General features: G+C 42.8%; 1 protein-coding gene across 1 annotated transcript in view; it reads left to right on the plus strand.

Annotated features, from left to right (window-relative positions):
• The window catches only part of FIG4 (FIG4 phosphoinositide 5-phosphatase), a 416,571-nt gene that overhangs the window by 252,637 nt on the left and 143,852 nt on the right, over positions 1-20,082 (plus strand). Inside the window, 1 exon segment of the mRNA XM_030199197.1 lies at positions 17,490-17,685. Within this exon segment, the coding sequence (XP_030055057.1) occupies positions 17,490-17,685 (196 nt within the window).

Consider the following 20,082-nt stretch of genomic DNA (forward strand, 5'->3'; position numbering starts at 1 on the left):
GTGGCAACGCTGGTAATTGGGAAGTAAAACCGGTCCTGGGCAGACTTCTACGGTCTACTCCCTGATCGTGATTGAATAGATATGGATGGGCTGGAGTGTAAATTTTAAGGGGCTTCAATGTTAGCTTTAGAACGTTTAGTACAAGAAGAGTGCTGGGCAGACTTCTAAAGTCTGTGTCCTGAGAATGGCAAGGACAAATCAAACTCGGGTGTACATATAAAGTATCACATACCATGTAAAATGAGTTTATCTTGTTGGGCAGACTGGATGGACCGTACAGGTCTTTGTCTGTCGTCATTTACTATGTTACTATGACTCTGTCCCATTAAACCATGTTTGTCTACATGTTCTGTAATTTTATTCTTTATAATAATTTCCACTATTTTACCCGGCACCGAATTAGGTTTACCGTTCTATGATTTCCCGGATCACCCCAGAACCCTTTTTAAAAATTGGTGTCACATTGGCCACCCTCCAATCTTCAGGTATTATGGACAATTTTAATGACAGGTCACTTATTACTAACAGTAGATCAGCAATTTCATGCTTGAGTTCTTTGACTACCCTTGGATGTATTCCATCCAGTCCAGGTTATTTACTACTCTTTAATTTGTCAATTTAGCTCATTACATCTTCAAGGTTCCTCAAGATTTCTTTCAGTTCCTCCGCATCATCACCCTTGAAAACTATTTACGTTACAGACAGATCTTTTACATCTTCTTCCGTAAAGACAGAAGCAAAGAATTCATTCAATTTCTCCGGCTTTGTCCTCCCTGAGCGCCCCTTTTACTCCTTTGTGATCTAACGGTCCCATGGATTCCCTCGCAGGCTTTCTGCTTCTGATGTACCTGAAAAAGTTGTTACTGTGAGTTTTAGCCTCTGTGGCAAGTTTCTCTTAATATTCTTTTTTATCCTTTTTTTTATTAATGCTTTGCATCTGACTTGCCAGTGTTTGTTGATTCTTATTTTCTTCATTTGGGTCCTTTTTCCATTTTTGAAGAACAATCTTTTGGATGTAATGGGCTCTTTTACTTCACCTTTTAACCACATTGGCTGATGTTTTCTCTTCTTTCCACCTTTGCAAATACATGGAATGCATCTGCACTGGGCTTCCAAGATGGTAGTTTTGAATAACGTCCACACCTGATTTAGTGTCCTAACCTTAGCGAATGATCCTTTTAGCTTCTTTTTAACCATTTTCCTCATTTTATTATAGTTGCCCTTTCGAAAATTAATTGCAGCTACAGTAGATTTCTTTTACGGGTTCATCCCAGATAGTAGCTCAAACTTGATCACTGTTTCCCAGGGGACCCAACAGTGCCAGCTCTTGCACTATGCCCTGCACGCCACCAAGCACTAGATCCAAAATGGCTCCCCATCTTGGTTCCTCAACCAGTTGCTCCAAGAAGCAGTCGTTTATTACATCTAGAAATTTTATCTCCCTGGTACTCCTTGATGTTAACATTTATCCAGTCAATATCAGGATAATTGAAATCACCCATTATTATAGCATTGCGCAATTTGCCAGCTTTTCTTATCTCTGTAAACGTTTCTTCATCCGTCTGTTCGTTCTGTCTCGGTGGACGGTAGTAGATCCCTACAAGAATACTCCTTCCCTTCACACATGGAATTTCTATCCATAATGATTCCACACTACTATCTGTGTCATGTGGAATGCTAATTTTATTTGACTCAATTCCCTCTTTAACATATAGCGTAACCCCTCCCCCTCCAACTTGATCCTTTCATTGCGATACAATTTGTACCCCGTTAAGAGAGTGTCCCATTGATTATCCTCTTTCTACCAAGTCTCTGAGATGCCAATTATATCTAGCCTTCTAGCATTTGTATACAGGCACTTCAAATTGTGTTTTTTCCCTTTGATCTACAAGAGGATTGAAAAGATATTCCAAGTTGCCCACTAGTTCTCTCTTCAGGAATAATATTATAATAATATTATATCATTCGCAGTCACTAATAGACAGTCGTTTCGTACCTAGACGTGGACACACTGCTAGAAACGATGTCTCTGAAACAACCTGTACAGAAATAGTATTCCCTCCTTTTTCCAACTAATTATAACATCTCACTGGAAGCAAGATCCTAAATTAGAGGTGCCAGAACGAGAGATACCACCCGGATCAAATGATAAGACAGCTTGTGTTTGGGGAAGGGAAGGGGGGGGTATACTGTTGGGAGGTTGAGACTTCGGGGGGAGTGGGGAGTGGGTGGGTGGGGAAAAATCAATGGAAAATACTTGACGTTGATAGAGTTACTGCTAGTTGCTTGTTGTATTAGTGTTCTAACGGTTTGCAATCCCTGATTGTATTATATCAAGCATTATATGTCAATAAAAAAGATTTAACCATAACATCTCACTGGCTCTTAGCTTCATAAAGAAGCTTTCAAAAACCTAAACAGTAAAATCTAGTATTATTACTATTTTTCACTGCTACTTGATGTACACAGCATTGTACATATGTGCATTAGAGGAGGTCCCTGCTCCATGGAGATTACAGTCCGTTCAAGACAGGCAAACAGGAGAAATAAGAGATTAGGGAGATTAGTTTATTATTTCAAATGGTTAAAACCCACTTTGGTATGAATAAGAGAATAAAGGGTTAAGATTTAAAAGCAGCTCCAAATAGGTGCCTGGGAGGCTCAAGAAATGTATTCCAGGCATATGGAACAGCAAGATGTGAAAAAACAGGGTTTGGAGGTGATATAGCTAAGAGTGACTTGATATAGGGAGAGGGAATGAAATGACAGCCAAAGCATCTGCAGAGATTCTTTCAGTAATATTACTATCTCAATGATTAAAGTCAGCAGTGACAATTAGTCAACTTCTCCAACTGAATGAGTCAATTATAGGTTCTTGCAAATACACCTGGCCCTCCACGTGTCCCACTGTTCTTTCATGTCATTTATCACTTTCCCTGAGGTCTGAAAGCACAGCCCCTTACCAGATAAACAGAGCTAACGAATGACTCAGCCATGCACAACAGAGCGTTTAATGACCACAGCAGTCACATGCACTGTGCCAGTTTCGGAGGCTACTTTTCCTGCAACTGATCACATGGCTTTCCTCAAGGTTAGACATATTCAAAAAATGACACTGGTTGGAGTTACTTTAAACTATTTCTAGGAAAAGGCAAAAAAAAAGCACAGCACCAAATTAAAAAGCCTTTTACCCTAACTGATCTGTCTTTAACAACAGCACAAAAGCCAGTTCCCCAGCTCCTAAAAGAAGCCGATTAAAAATAGCTGCATATCTAGAGCTATAAAAGGGTTTACAAAAACATATCTTTTTATTTATTAATTGGGATTTATTAACCACCTCTGTGAAGAGACTCACCCAAGCCAAGGTGGTGTACAGCATGATAATAGTAAAATGAACCAGTAAAGACCTAGAATGAAAGAGGAAAACGCAAAGGCAGCAAATTGAGGCCTTAATAATAGGACTACCATGAAATTCAAATATCAGAGGTATAATACGGTGTAAGCATAATAGCGATGGAATATCTAATAAGCACACAAAACATTCAAATAACATTTCTATGATACTAATGCTTTTCTACAATACAGCTTACCATATAGCTGAGGGGCCAAGTACAGATATAAACATGCAGACAAGATGCTTGGCACAGAGTCAGCTGGGATAAATAAATGGGTGGCTAAACTTAAGTTATTTGTGCAATTAAACAAGAGATAAGGAACTGGCTTAAGTTACAGTGTGTGTCTCAAGGTAGTCCAGGGGCAGAATGAGTGTGTAGTCAGTCACCCTATGTATTAAAGGCTGGGGAGAAGAGCCAGGCTTTCACCTGCTTCCCAAAGTAGAGGTAGTCTTGAGGTAGATGTAGCCCCTCTGGGAGTAAATTCCAGAGCATGGGGGCTACTCCTGAGATGGCTCACTGGCGGGTATCACATCATACAATTTCCTTTGATGAGGGGACAGATAGTGATGCTGCTTGAGAGGATCTTAGAGGTCTCAAAGGTGTGTAAAGAACTAACTTATTCCTTAAATACTCTGGCCCATTTTGTCTGAGGACATTGAAAATCAAACATAGAGTTTTAAATGTAGCCCTGTAAAGTACTGGTTGCCAGTGTCGTATTTGTAGGAATGGTGTGATGTGGTTGTGACGTTTGCAGCATTCTGAAGTGATTAGAGCTGATACAAACTCTTTTTGGTCTGACCAATGTACAGGGTTTTACAATAGTCTAGTCATGATGTTATCATGGCATGGACCACTGTCGTCAGACTCGTCTTTTCAATTTATGGAGAGAGATTTAATAGCTGCCATCTTATTTGAGATGCGGTGACCAGTATTGCACACAGTATCCAAGGTGTGAATCTAAGAGTAGCCATACTGGGTCATACCAATGGTCCATTCTGTTTCCAAACAGTGGCCAAGCCAGGTCACAAGTACCTGGCAGAAACCCAAGTAGCAGCAACATTCCATACTACAAATCCCAGGGCGAGCAGTTGCTTCCTCTTGTCTGTCTCAATAGCAGACTATGGACTTTTCCTCCAGGAACTTGTCCAAACTTTTTTAAACCCAGATACGCTAACCGCTGTTACCACATCCTCCGGCAAAGAGATCTAGAGCTTAACTATTCATTATTTTCTCCTATTTGTTTTTAAAGTATTTCCGTGTAATTTCCTTGAGTGTCCCCTAGTCTTTGTACTTTGTGGATGAGTAAAAAATTGATTTACTTCTACTCATTCTACACCACTCAGGATTTTGTAGACCTCAATCATATCTCCCTTCACCTGTCTCTTTTCCAAGCTGAAGAGCCCTAACCTCATACGAGAGGAGTTCCATCCCCTTTATCATTTTGGTTGCTTCCATATCATTTATAAATATGTTAAATAGCACCGGTCCCAGTACCGATCTCTGCGGCACTCCACTGTTCACCCTCCTCCATTGAGAGAACTGAATATTTAACCCTACCCTCTGTTTTCTGTCCAATAACCAGTTCCTAATCCGCACCATAACCTTGGCTCCTATCCCATGACTCTTTAATTTTCTCAGGAGTCTCTCATGAGGAGCTTTATCGAAAGCTTTTTGAAAATCTAAATACACTACATCTACCAGCTCACCTTTATCCACATGTTTATTCACGCCTTCAGAGAAATGAAGCAAATTGGTGAGGCAAGACTTCCCTTGGCTGAACCCATGCTGACTCTATCCCATTAAACCATATTTGTCTATGTGTTATGTAATTTTATTCTTTATAATAGTTTCTACAATTTAACCCGGCAATGATGGCAGGCTTACCAGTCTGTAATTTCCCAGATCACCCCTGGAACCCTTTATAAAACTCAACGTCAAATTGGCCACCTTCCAGTCTTCAGGTGCTACGGATGATTTTATGCTTGAGTTCTTTGAATACCATTGGATGTATGCCATCCAGTGCAGGTGATTTACCACTCTCTAATTTGTTGATTTGGCTTAGTACATCATCTAGGTTTGTGGAGATTTATTTATTTATTTATTTATAACATTTATATCCCACAATATTCCCGCCCATGGGCAGGCTCAGTGTGGCGTACAGTAGTTAATAAGCAAACCATAACACACTAGCACAAAGTACAGTGGACAGGGTCACAGGAGGGAGAAAGAGATGACTGATGAGGGGAGAGGAAGAGAGGGAGGGTTCCTCCACATCATCACCCTTGAAAACTATTTCCGGTACAGGCAGATCTCTTATGTCTTGTTCCATAAAGACTGAAGCAAATAATTCATTCAGCTTCTCCATTATGACCTTGTCCTCCCTGAGTGCTCCTTTGTGATCTAACAGTCCCATGGATTCTGTCACAGGCTTTCTGCTTCTAATGTACCTGAAGAAGTTTTTACTGTGAGTTTGAGCCATGGAGCAATACAAAGGCATTATAACATACTCATTTTTTTTCCATTCCTTTCCTCATTCTATTGCTTATGTTTGATTTATTCTTACTGTACACTGCCTTGAGTGAATTCTTTCTAAAAGGCGGTAAATAAATTCTAATAAATAAATCAAATATTTGCTTTCTTAGCCACTGCTACACATTGAGCAGAGGGTTTCAGTGTATCATCAGTGATACCACCTAGATCCTTTTCCTGGTCTGTGACTCCTAAGCAGCTCCTTGTGACTCTGGGCAAGTCACTTAACCCTCCATTGCCCCATTTAAGCCGCATTGAGCCTGCCATGAGTGGGAAAGCGCGGGGTACAAATGTAACAAAAATAAAATAAAAAAAAATAATATGGAACCTTGCACTTGCTCAAATTAAACATCTTCTTAATTGTTTCCAGTTCCTTACGGAATCTACATATGTCAGTTTTCCTAGTTGTGTACCATCTCATTCGTAATCCACTGGCCTGGGCTGCAATTATCAATTTATTAGACTTTGGTTTCAGTTCCAGTTCACCTCTCCATGACCATTCCTGTGTGATCATCATATGCCTCCTGGAGTAACACTTTCTATTTGCCGCTGTATTTGAGCATTTACCACTTTTAGATACCCATCAGAGACACCTTTGTTTGCAAGTATTTTGTTTTTCTTTCATCGTGTTTTTTTTCAGGAAGGAGTAGTACCTTTCTTCTTGGCCTCTGGCCCTGTATTCTTGTTGCTAGATCATTTTTGCTGTACAGTATTTAATTTCTTTAATATCAATCGTACTTTTATACAGGTTATGTCCTTATTCATCTTCCTTATCATAGTCTTTACTGTAGATATTAAATTCAGCTTGGATAATCTTTCCTTGTCCTGTTGTCCATCTATTTCCAAAGAGGCCAGGAGCTCAGCTGTTAATTCCTCCACCTCTGGGTCATTTTCTTACTTGAGCATTCTGGAAAAGGAACTTGAAAGAAATCTCTTTATATTATCTGATGTTTTTATAATGTGTTCTTTGCTTTCTATACAGTATTTGTCTTGTGTATTTCTATATTACAACAGATATTTAAAAAAGAGACAACTTCAGGTATATTAATACAGAATAGTAAGGCATTTATCTTAAAAGAAAGTTCTAAATTAGAGTAACTAATTATTCTGCCAGAGCATCAGGTTGGCTTTTAGAACACTGCAGGTTATCGTCGTTCCTTTCAGATGTTTTATCATTATAGTCGACCTGTGTCAGCTTAAGTTTAAATTAAGGTATGAGACGCTGCCTGTTGAGAGATCTTTTTTATTATCCTTGAATGTGGTTTAGTGTTGGTAAATGCTTGAAATAATTAAATTAAAATATTTAAAGTGTCACCTATGATACATACAAGCTGTTGCAGACTACTTGAGTGGAGAAGTAGCCTAATGATTAGTGCAGCAGACTTTGATCCTGGGGAACTGGGTTCGATTCCCGCTGCAGCTCCTTGTGACTCTGAGCAAGTCACTTTACCCTCCACTGCAAAAACCTCAGAAAGGCGGTATGTCAAGTCCCAGTTCCCTTTCCCTATTTGAGATTCTACATGGAATGTTGCTATTCCACTAGCAACATTCCATGTAGAAGTCTGCGCACATGACGTTTAATGTGAGCAAGTGCAAGGTGATGCATGTGGGAAAAAAGAACCCGAATTATAGCTACGTCATGCAAGATTTCACGTTAGGAGTTACGGACCAAGAAAGGGATCTGGGTGTCGTCGTCGATAACACACTGAAACCTTCTGCTCAGTGTGCTGCTGCGTCTAGGAAAGCGAATAGAATGTTGGGTATTATTAGGAAAGGTATGGAAAACAGGTGTGAGGATGTTATAATGCCTTTGTATCGCTCCACCGACCGCACCTTGAGAATTGTGTTCAATTCTGGTCACCGCATCTCAAGAAAGATACAGTAGAATTGGAAAAGGTGCAGCGAAGGGCGACTAAAATGATAGCGGGGATGGGACGACTTCCCTATGAAGAAAGACTAAGGAGGCTAGGGCTTTTCAGCTTGGAGAAGAGACGGCTGAGGGGAGACATGATAGAGGTATATAAAATAATGAGTGGAGTGGAACAGGTGGATGTGAAGCGTCTGTTCACGCTTTCCAAAAATACTAGGACTAGGGGGCATGCAATTAAACTACAGTGTAGTAAATTTAAAACAAATCGGAGAAACTTTTTCTTCACCCAACGTGTAATTAAACTCTGGAATTCATTGCCGGAAAATGTGGTGAAGGCGGTTAGCTTAGCAGAGTTTAAAAAGGGGTTGGACGGTTTCCTAAAGGACAAGTCCATAAACCGCTACTAAATGGACTTGAAAAAATCCAAAATTCCAGGAATAACATGTATAGAATGTTTGTACGTTTGGGAAGCTTGCCAGGTGCCCTTGGCCTGGATTGGCCGCTGTCGTGGACAAGATGCTGGGCTCGATGGACCCTTGGTCTTTTCCCAGTATGGCATTACTTATGTACTTATGTACTTATGACTCACAGAAGCAGAAGCCTGCGCGGCCGCATTGCTGATCTGCAAGGGCAGGCTTCTGCATGGAATGTTGCTAATAGAGGAGTAGCCTAATGGTTAGTGCAGTGGACTTTGATCCTGGGGAACTGAGTTTGATTCCCACTGCAGCTCCTTGTGACCCTGGGCAAGTCACTTAACCCTCCATCAATGACATAGCCAAGGGTCAACCATTTTAGGCTCAGGCCAACCCAGTAGCAGCACACCTATGATATGGCTGGCAGGGATTCCCAAGCCCCACCAGCTGAAAACTCCCAACATCAGTCCCTCTTGCATACCTTGTAAATAGCAGATCTTAGCATCAGTTTGAGGCAAGTGATGCCAGCTGCCGTTTGGAAGAGTGCTGGCTGCTCGAAGAGGAGGAGGAAATCTTTAGCTGGCAGGGTTTGGGGATCCCCACCAGCTCAAGTATTTAATATTTGGGGTTTGTGGATAGGGAGGGGAGGGGGGCCAGTGGGAGGTAAATTCCATGCCCACCCACCTTGGGCTCAGGCCCACCCAAAATTAGCCATCTGGCTACGCCCCTGCCCTCCATTGCCCCATGTGAACCTCCTAGGGACAGAGAAAGTACCTGTGTATAATGTGTACAGTGCTGCATACGTCTAGTAGCGCTGTAGAAATGATTATTATTAGTAGTACTTAGAAATCCATTCTCAGGTGCAGTCCTCAGCATCATTTGTCAGTAACAGTATGACTAGCACAGCTTAGGCCTGTGTGCCTACCCCTGTTACCCTTGACCCCCTCCATATGGTTGCAAGCATTTGAATTCTCTGGAGTACGCTAGATGTGACTCGAGCTCTGACCAGGAACAACTCCAGTAACCTCATGGCTAACGTGGAAGCGTGAATGCAGAGTAAGCAGATAATAGAAGTAGTTGGGCCCAAGAACTTCCTCAATGTTTTCGACTCTTAAGCATGTCGCCATATTTGGCAGATCCATTTGACTTTGAAATCTCGGAGGAATAAAGCTATGTAGAGTTTTCAGGATTGCATCTGCATTGTAGAGATCTTGAAGATTTCCTGCCTGTTGGCTCTACCATTCCATCGTTTATTTGAATGTATAAAGACAGGGAGATAATATTGTCCTGGAACAGTGTAATAAACATATTCCATTGGGGTATTATATTCAATACTGGAGACTGTAAAGGGGTCCGCTTCCTCCACTCTGGATTGGGGCCGGCAGCCCTGTTAGGTTCACAGGTTTCCAGCAAAGAACCAGACTTCCATACGGACTTAAGATCAAAGTGCTTTATTTTCAGTTCCACTCTCAAAATTGAAATGCAGTTCACAAACAGGGTTCAGGCCAGGTTCAAAACTCCAGCCAACATTCAGTTCCTTAACAGTTCAGGCCCACTTCCTTTGCACTACCTTCCCCTCTCCCTCGGAAGGGCTCAAAGTTCAGCCTGCTGTTCTATACATCCCAATAATTCAACCCTTTTCAGAAACAGTCTCTTCAAAGGAAATCACTACTTAATGCCCCTGTCCTCTTCACAGCACCCAGGAGGAACCTGTACCAAACAGGCCTGGCAGCTTTCCTCCTATCTCACAGCACCACAATCCCTGTGGCCTCTCACACTGCCTTCATGTGCTGGACAGGGCTGCATTTACATTCTCACACTCCATGGCAGCTTACTCTTCCCCCCCCCCCCCAGGGAAGCTCCAGTGGCAGGCCCTTTCCGTCCTCCACCTACTCCATGGCAGCTTCTCTCCCCCTCTCACAGCTGGAGGGAATTATATACTGGCAACGCAGCTAAGGAACTGAGCTTCACATTCCCTACTCCCTCTAGTGGTGAAGGGAGTAACTGGCTCCCCTAGCACTGAGTCACTGCACCCCCTGCTGGGGTTGGAAATCCGCTCCACCCTTTTGGGGCTACCCTCCTCTCTCCTGCTTGCAAGGGCTTCTGGGAACTGTAGTTCAGGGATTAGCTGCTGCTCTGTGGGGCCCCGAGTGCTAGCTTTGTCACAAGACCCCATTTTCTTATCTTTAAAGACATTTAAGTAGAGTCAACAACAGAAGCCCTGAGGCTTGTGGAATTCAGAGTGATGTTTCGATAACTTGTCCTGTTGCCAAGAATTTGCTGCTAACCAGAATCATTGCTTAATTTGTAATTGAAATGTTTCTGTAAACGCATTTTCTGTTTCCCTGAATTCTCATGCATCCCTTTGTGAAGAATATCATCTGTTTAATATATATGGTGTAGAGGGTGAATTATTATTGATACAGCATTTAAAGTGTGACTAAGCCAGGCAGCATTGATATGACACGTATCTGCCACCAAGCAAGAAACAACTGGGAGCCAGCTTTTGTAAGGCAGCATTCAGGCACTAAAATCTGTTCTGGTTGATGTGTGTTTTCGTAAAGTGGTTAAAATCGATTTTGACAAAAAAAGCCCTAGAAACTTCTCTTTTCTCCCTGTTGGTGCTCCTTGAAACCCTCACTTCCCTGTGAATGGGCTTAATAAGGCATCCACAGATCCCCTCCCTGTGAATTTAGCACTCCGTTGTCTGATACGCCTTTACATTTGGAAGCTTTGATGTTCACTGAACTGTAGAGAAAGAGGCTATTGTAAAAATGTATGTTTTGCAGATTTATCTTATAATACTTGCCTTTTGAGGAGCAACTGAAACCAGTTCTTACGAGCCAAATAGTCTCGTGCTAGGATCCCATGAAATGGCATGCAATAGGACTTTGGACACCTAAACGTAGCATAAAAACTGCACGGCCATCTGATCTACCCGTTTTCCTTTCATTTTTGATGCCGCTTTTAACTCCTAACCCTTATTCACTTGTTCAGAACCCTTACTTTAATATTCCCTTATCTCTTGTTTGTCCTGTTTGTCTGTCCTAATTAGATTGTAAGCTCTGTGGAGCAGGGACTGTCTCTTCATGTTCAAGTGTACTGCGCTGCGTACGTCTAGTAGTGCTATAGAAATGATAAGTAGTAGTAGTAAATAAAACCATAGCAGGATCCCAAGGTATAGAAGATTAATTTAGTACAGTTTTCTTGTATATTCACTGCTAGAGAGACCTTATAGTAACATAGTAGATGACGGCAGAAAAAGACCTGCACGGTCCACCCAATCTGCCCAACAAGATAAACTCACATGTGCTACTTTTTGTGTATACCTTATCTTGATTTGTACCTGTCCTTTTCAGGGCACAGACCGTATAAGTCTGCCCAGCACTATCCCCAACCACCCGCCCCGCCTCCCACCACCGGCTCTGGCACAGACTGTAGAAGTCTGCCCAGCACAATCCCCAGCTGTCTCCATCTGCTGCCATTCTTCAGCACCATAACTTTTACCCAGCTCAGTTTCCCACCTTTCACGATGTCTACAGGCTGATGGCAAGTCATTTCTCAGATGGCGATACAGCCAGGAAATTAGTAACCTAGTACCCTTAAAGTCAGCAAATACCCCCTCTAGGAAAGTTTCCTTTCCTAACAATTTGTCTAGGGAAGGAGCAATTTTCAATGTCTTGTTGTTGTTGTTTTTTTTTTTTTTTTTGCAAGCACACAGTGTTTTCATGCATAAAAAGCTTTGAAATTTAGATTCATAATGTTAGTATAGAGATATTTGATCATTTTAACTTCAGCTACGACCCCACCCCCCCAAGCAGATACTGCCTCTCTCTCTGCACCTCGCTCGCTGTGGATATGGCGTTGCTTCTTCTCCTCTCTCCCTCCCCCTCTCCTTTAAATTATGTGGAAGTTGCCAGTAGCATCAGCTTCACCCAGGCCCTGGGTCTTCCTTCTGCTGTGTTCCGCCTACAGGAAATTGCAACAGAGAAGGTGGAACACATCACAGGGAAGCCCTAGGACCTAAGAGAACACAGCCCGAGGCTGCTGCTGCCTCCAGTAACTTGGCAGTACATGTAAATCTATCTCATGAATATTCATTGAGGATATCCTGAAAACCTGTGACTGGCTGAGTGTGCCCAGAGGACCAGTGCTCTAGAATTTGGCAGCTAAGATTTAATGCTAAAATATGCAGGGTCAGACATTTAGGCTGCAAAATCCAAGGGTGTGGTATAGTAAAGGGGGTGATGTAATTTTGTGCATTTCAGAAGAGCAGGTCTTAAGGTGGCCAGATGGGTAGAAACAATTACAGCAAAAGCCAGAAAGAGTCTTGGGTGCATAGAGACAGGAATGCCCAGTAGGAGACATGGAGGGGCATTTTCGAAAGAAACGTCTAAATCAGAATTTGGACGTTTTACAAAGACGTCCAAATTCCGAACAGGAAAGAAGGTCATTTTCGAAAAAGATGGACATCCATCTTTTGCGTTCGAAAATACTATGGTCGTTTTATGATTTGGACGTCTTTGTTTTTTGGCCATTTTCGAAAAAAAAAAAAAACGTCCAAGTGTAAAACGTCCAAAATCAAGCCTTTGGGACGTAGGAAGAGCCAGCATTTTTAGTACACTGGTCCCCCTAACATCACAGGACAGCAATAAGGCACCTTAGGGGGCACTGCAGTGGACTTCATAAAATGCTCCCAGGTACACATCTGACCATTGTTCCCTTACTTTGTCTGCTAAGCCCCCCAAAACCCACTGCCTCCGACTATACCGTAGCCCTTACGGGTGAAGGGGGCATCTATATGTGGGTGGGTTTCTGGTGAGTTTTGAAGGGCTCACAGTTTCCTCCACAAATGTAACAGGTAGGGGGAGGTAGGAGCCTGGGTCTACCTGTCTGCAGTGCACTGCACCCTCCACTAGACTACTCCAAAGACCTGCATGCTGCTCTAATGGGCCTGAGTATAACATCTCAGGCTGGCATAGAGGTTGGTAAGTAATCTTCTTCAACACACTTTTTGGGGGTGGGTGGGAGTTAGTGACCACTGGGGGAGTAAGGGAAGGTCGTCTCTGATTCCCTCCAGTGGTCATTTGGGGCACCTTTTTGTGCCTTAGTCGTAATAAAAAAAAGGTCTAGCTCAAAATGTCGAAATTTTAGTGTTAGATATTTTTGCTTTGTTCCATTATGGCTGAAAGATGTCCAAGTCTTAGGGACGCCCAAGCCCCGCCTTCAACACGCCCCTGATACGCCCCCTTTAGATATGGATGTCCCTCTGATGGACTTTGGAGAAAGACGTCCAAAATGAGGTTTCAGTTATACCTATTTGGACGTTTCTGTGAGATGGACTCCAAATGCTGATTCATGTCACTTTTTGAATGGCCATCTCTTTCGAAAATGAGCCTGCTAGTAACATAGTAAATGACGGCAGATAAAGACCTGTACGGTCCATACAGTCTGCCCAGCAAGATAAACTCATTTTACATGGTATGTGATACTTTATACCCGAGTTTGATTTGCCCCTGCCGTTCTCAGGGCACAGACCATAGAAGTCTGCCCAGCACTCTTCTTGTACTAAGTTCTGAAGCCCCTTAAAATTTACACTCCAGCCCATCCCTATCTATTCAGTCACGATCAGGGTGTAGACCGTAGAAGTCTGCCCAGCACTGGTTTTGCTTCCCGATTACCAGCGTCACCACCTAATCTCCACTAAGATTACGTGGAATCATTCCTTCTAAAGAGGATTCCTTTATGTTTATCCCACGTATGTTTGAATTTCCATTACCGTTTTCATCTCCACCACCTCCCGCGGGAGGGCATTCCACATATCCACCACCCTCTCCGTGAAAAAATACTTCCTGACATTAGTCCTGAGTCTGCCTCCCTTTAACCTCAATTCATGTCCTTTAGTTCTACCGCCTTCCCTTATTTAAATTACTCTGCACCTTCAAAGATTCTGAAAAGATAGAGTCTGTCCAGAGGATGGCTATTAAAATGGTCAGTGGGGACAGACTTAAAGATCTCAATATGTATATTTTGGAAGAAAGGCAGGAGAGGAGAGATATGATAGAGACGTCTAAATACCTCCATGGCATAAACACACAGGAGTCAAATCTCAATTGAAAGGAAACTCTTGAATGAGGGGATATAGGATGAAGGTGAAATGGGAAAGACTCGGAAGTAACCTAAGGAGATATTCTTTATGGAAAGGGTGATGGATGTGTGGAATGGCCTCCCAATGGAGGTGGTAGAGAGGAAGATTGTATTTTAACTTTAGAAATCAAACAAAATAAAACATGGAAAAGAAAATAAGATGATACCTTTTTTATTGGACATAACTTAATACATTTCTTGATTAGCTTTCGAAGGTTGCCCTTCTTTGTCAGATCGGAAATAAGCAAATGTGGTAGCAGATAGTATATATAAGAGAAACATCAAAGCATTACTTTGACAGTCTGACAGAGTGGGAGGGTGGGGGTATGCATGGGGACATCAAAGCATTTCATTGATATTCTAACAGGATGGGTGTGGGTCGGTGAGAGGAGGGTAATAAACAGAGAAATAAACAGAGAATTACAGCTTTATGGTTTATGTTTCAATCATTTTTATTAAGTGAACATAATCAGCTGTAACATTTTACATTACATAAGCAAGTTCCATAACAGCAATTGGCATATCTTCACATTTTGTATTTTTATTGATATTAGTATTTCCCCCCCTAAACTACTCCCCCTCCCCTCCCTGTTCCCTACCCCCCTTCCCTCCCCCCCTTTTTCCCTTATATATCCAATAACAAGCAGAGGTTACAGGAGCAGCAGCAACGGGGATTATAGGTTCAATATCTGGCTCCGGACCATTGGGGTCAAGGTTTCCCAAAAGGGTGCCCATCTGCATTCAAATTGTTGTCTTCTTATCCGTGGCTGGTTCCGCATTGCCAGATGTTCTGTACGTAAAAGTATAAGCATTTGAGTTCGCCAATATTGCAGTGATGGTGGTTTTGTTCCCCAGCCACTCCTGCAGGATTGCTTTTTTGGCTACTACTGTAGCTCTTTTTACAAAGTCTGTGAATCCCTTCGGCGCTTTATGTTTTATAATGAGTTAGAAAACCCAGATCCAGAACCTTTAAGAGTGGACTAACACGGCTACCACAACTCTCTATTTTAACTTTAGAAAGCATGGGATAAGCACATAGGGAGAAGAAAGGATAGTAGAGATTAATAGATGGTATGGGTGGGTAGCCTAGATAGGCTTTATCTGCTGTCATTTTCTGTTTCTATGCTATGCTTAGACTTCATCTGAATCACTTTGATCTTACAAAGGCAGAGTTAAGTTATCCAGGAAAAAAGCTACAAGAACAGTGTAATCTGCTCTTGTTTCCCCTGCTAGTTAAATATGCACCCCAGATTCCCTTTGTTTCTGGCCACCATCTTGTTCCACTCTTTTGCTATTTTGAGTTCTTGGATACGATCATCCCAACTTCTGTCCTGATTGTTGAAAATGAGGATTCGTCAGCAGGTCATGTGCTGTTCCGTTGGACTTCTGCATCCCCAAAACATGACTGCACTTTCTCACATTGAGGTTACTCCTCAAGCTTTCTTATATTGTTTCTCAAATGATCTGCTCCCTTAGGAATGTCCACTGTCGCAGAACTTGTAATCCATCTGCTGTATCACTCGTGGAAGTATTAGTCCAGTCCAAGCACCAGAGTTGTCATAAGCGATACTCCACTCAACCATTTTCTGTTTTAAGAGGAACTAGGCAAAGTTATACTTTCTCAACCTATGAGGTTTGTTTGTTTTTTTGGAGGTGGTGGGGGGGAGGTAGCCTGTAAGATAGTTATGGGATAGAGGTTTTTATTTATTTTTTTATTCTTTTTATTAGACGTTATAGTTTTGCTATGTTTTTACTGACATTTGTATGATTTATTTCTTTTATGTATTTTGGTTATATGTTGTTTGTTCAAAATGTTGATGCATGTGTGCACTGTGCTGAGCCTTTTTTTGAATGGGCATTTAAAAAATCTATGACCTTTTAAAAGAACCTCTCATCCAGGGAGGCGGGGCTGGTGGTTGGGAGGCGGGGATAGTGCTGGACAGACTTGTACGGTCTGTGCCAGAGCCGGTGGTTGGGAGGCAGGGCTGGTGGTGGGGAGGTGAGGATAGTGCTGGGCAGACTTATACGGTCTGTGCCTGTGCCAGAGCTGGTGGTTGGGAGGCGGGGATAGTGCTGGGCAGACTTGTGCGGTCTGTGCCGGAGCCGGTGGTTGGGAGGCGGGGCTGGTGGTTGGGAGGCGGGGATAGTGCTGGACAGACTTGTACGGTCTGTGCCAGAGCCGGTGGTTGGGAGGCAGGGCTGGTGGTGGGGAGGTGAGGATAGTGCTGGGCAGACTTATACGGTCTGTGCCTGTGCCAGAGCTGGTGGTTGGGAGGCGGGGCTGGTGGTTGGGAGGCGGGGATAGTGCTGGGCAGACTTGTGCGGTCTGTGCCAGAGCCGGTGGTTGGGAGGCGGGGCTGGTGGTTGGGAGGCGGGGATAGTGCTGGGCAGACTTATACGGTCTGTGCCCTGAAGAGCACAGGTACAAATCAAAGTAGGGTATACACAAAAAGCAGCAAATATGAGTTATCTTGTTGGGCAGACTGGATGGACCATGCAGGTCTTTTTCTGCCGTCATCTACTATGTTACTATATGTTAGGTCATAAGGAGTTCACAGTGACCAGGTGTCATTGTACTCTGACATGTTTCTTTGCATTTCTTTCTCTTATGGTTTCTGCCTGTGAACATGGATAAGAATCAGTTTATAAAGAAATCCTCCCCATGGGCCTAAATTCTGTGGTTTCTATATGTCTTACCAGATTCACGTCAGGGCCACCGAGAGACTGAGTGGTCCCGAGAAAGTGTACGTTTTTGCGTGACCTTCATGCAGGTGTGATGAGGTGCAGAGTTGGAGTGTAGTGTGGGTGCAGTCAATTCATACATGTACTTGTTTGTGGCTTTATTCTATCCACGATTTCTGTTGATGGACCCCTCCTAATTTATAAAATTATCCTCAGTGTTATAATGCCCAGGTCTTTAAGTTCTCCTTCTTATGTTTTTATTTGTTCCAAAGTTTCTGGTCATTTGAACTTGAAAAGTCTTAAGCTCCCAAGTTTCCTTCGAGTATCTTGATTAAAATGTCATTGGTAACAGTTCTCTGGTCACGAAAGGTGATGAAATCAAGTTGGATTGAGATACCAAAGCCTTAGATCAGGGATAAAGAAATGGATAAGATTTTTGGTTTTTTTTTCTAGGACCAAGACGAACAGGGAAGAAGCAGTTTTGCAGCGGAAAACAGCGGCCAGTGCCCCACCTCCTCCTAGTGAGGAAGCTGTGTCCAGTAGCTCTGAGGATGACTCAGGAACCGACAAGGAGGAGGAAGGGGCTATTTCTCAGCGGTCAACACCTGTGAAGATGGCTGATGTTGGAGACAGCACCAAGGCAGCAGAGGTAAGGAACCAGACCGTATTTGACAACTCAGCAATGCCTTTCAGCTGTCTGTCTTACTGGATCTTCCCTCTCATTTTTATTTTTTTTTTTTTGGTTACATTTGTACCCCGCACTTTCCCACTCATGGCAGGCTCAATGCGGCTTACATGGGGCAATGGAGGGTTAAGTGACTTGCCCAGAGTCACAAGGAGCTGCAGTGGGAATCAAACCCAGTTCCCCAGGATCAGAGTCCACCACCCTAACCACTAGGCCTCTCCTCCACTGTTGCTACTATTTGAGATTCTACATGGAATGTTGCTATTCCACTAGCAACATTCCATGTAGAGGTCGACCCTTGCAGATCACCAATGTGGCCGCGCAGGTTTCTGCTTCTGTGAGTCTGACGTCCTGCACATACGTGCAGGACGTCAGACTCACAGAAACAGAAGCCTGCGCAGCCTTCTACTTGGAATGTTGCTAGTGGAATAGCAACATTCCATGTAGAATCTCCAATAGTAGCAACATTCCATGTAGAATCTCCAATAGTAGCAACATTCCATGTAGAATCTCAAATAGCAGCAACAGAATCTCCAATAGTAGCAACATTCCATGTAGAATCTCCAATAGTATCTATTTTATTTTTGTTAGATTTGTACCCTGCGCTTTCCCACTCATGGCAGGCTCAACGCGGCTTACATGGGGCAATGGAGGGTTAAGTGACTTGCCCAGAGTCACAAGGAGCTGCCTGTGCCTGAAGTGGGAATGGAACTCAGTTCCCCAGGACCAAAGTCCACCACCCTAAGTGACGTACGTGCAGGACGTCAGACTCACAGAAACAGAAACCTGCGCAGCCTTCTACATGGAATGTTGCTAGTGGAATAGCAACATTCCATGTAGAATCTCCAATAGTAGCAACATTCCATGTAGAATCTCCAATAGTAGCAACATTCCATGTAGAATCTCCAATAGTAGCAACATTCCATGTAGAATCTCCAATAGTAGCAACATTCCATGTAGAATCTCCAATATTAGCAACATTCCATGTAGAATCTCCAATAGTAGCAACAGAATCTCCAATAGTAGCAACATTCCATGTAGATTCTCCAATAGTAGCAACAGAATCTCAATAGTAGCAACATTCCATGTAGAATCACCAATAATAGCAACATTCCATGTAGCATCTCCAATAGTAGCAACATTCCATGTAGAATCGCCAATAGTATCTATTTTATTTTTGTTACATTTGTACCCTGCGCTTTCCCACTCATGGCAGGCTCAATGCGGCTTACATGGGGCAATGGAGGGTTAAGTGACTTGCCCAGAGTCACAAGGAGCTGCCTGTGCCTGAAGTGGGAATGGAACTCAGTTCCCCAGGACCAAAGTCCACCACCCTAAGTGACGTACGTGCAGGACGTCAGACTCACAGAAACAGAAACCTGCGCAGCCTTCTACATGGAATGTTGCTAGTGGAATAGCAACATTCCATGTAGAATCTCCAATAGTAGCAACATTCCATGTAGAATCTCCAATAGTAGCAACATTCCATGTAGAATCTCCAATAGTAGCAACATTCCATGTAGAATCTCCAATATTAGCAACATTCCATGTAGAATCTCCAATAGTAGCAACAGAATCTCAGTAGTAGCAAAATTCCATGTAGAATCTCCAATAGTAGCAACAGAATCTCCAATAGTAGCAACATTCCATGTAGATTCTCCAATAGTAGCAACAGAATCTCAATAGTAGCAACATTCCATGTAGAATCACCAATAATAGCAACATTCCATGTAGCATCTCCAATAGTAGCAACATTCCATGTAGAATCGCCAATAGTATCTATTTTATTTTTGTTACATTTGTACCCTGCGCTTTCCCACTCATGGCAGGCTCAATGCGGCTTACATGGGGCAATGGAGGGTTAAGTGACTTGCCCAGAGTCACAAGGAGCTGCCTGTGCCTGAAGTGGGAATGGAACTCAGTTCCCCAGGACCAAAGTCCACCACCCTAAGTGACGTACGTGCAGGACGTCAGACTCACAGAAACAGAAGCCTGCGCAGCCTTCTACATGGAATGTTGCTAGTGGAATAGCAACATTCCATGTAGAATCTCCAATAGTAGCAACATTCCATGTAGAATCTCCAATATTAGCAACATTCCATGTAGAATCTCCAATAGTAGCAACAGAATCTCAGTAGTAGCAAAATTCCATGTAGAATCTCCAATAGTAGCAACAGAATCTCAGTAGTAGCAAAATTCCATGTAGAATCTCCAATAGTAGCAACATTCCATGTAGAATCTCCAATAGTAGCAACAGAATCTCCAATAGTAGCAAAATTCCATGTAGAATCTCCAATAGTAGCAACAGAATCTCCAATAGTAGCAACATTCCATGTAGATTCTCCAATAGTAGCAACAGAA

Source organism: Microcaecilia unicolor, chromosome 3 (genome assembly GCF_901765095.1).
Source record: "Microcaecilia unicolor chromosome 3, aMicUni1.1, whole genome shotgun sequence".
NCBI lineage: Eukaryota > Metazoa > Chordata > Amphibia > Gymnophiona > Siphonopidae > Microcaecilia > Microcaecilia unicolor.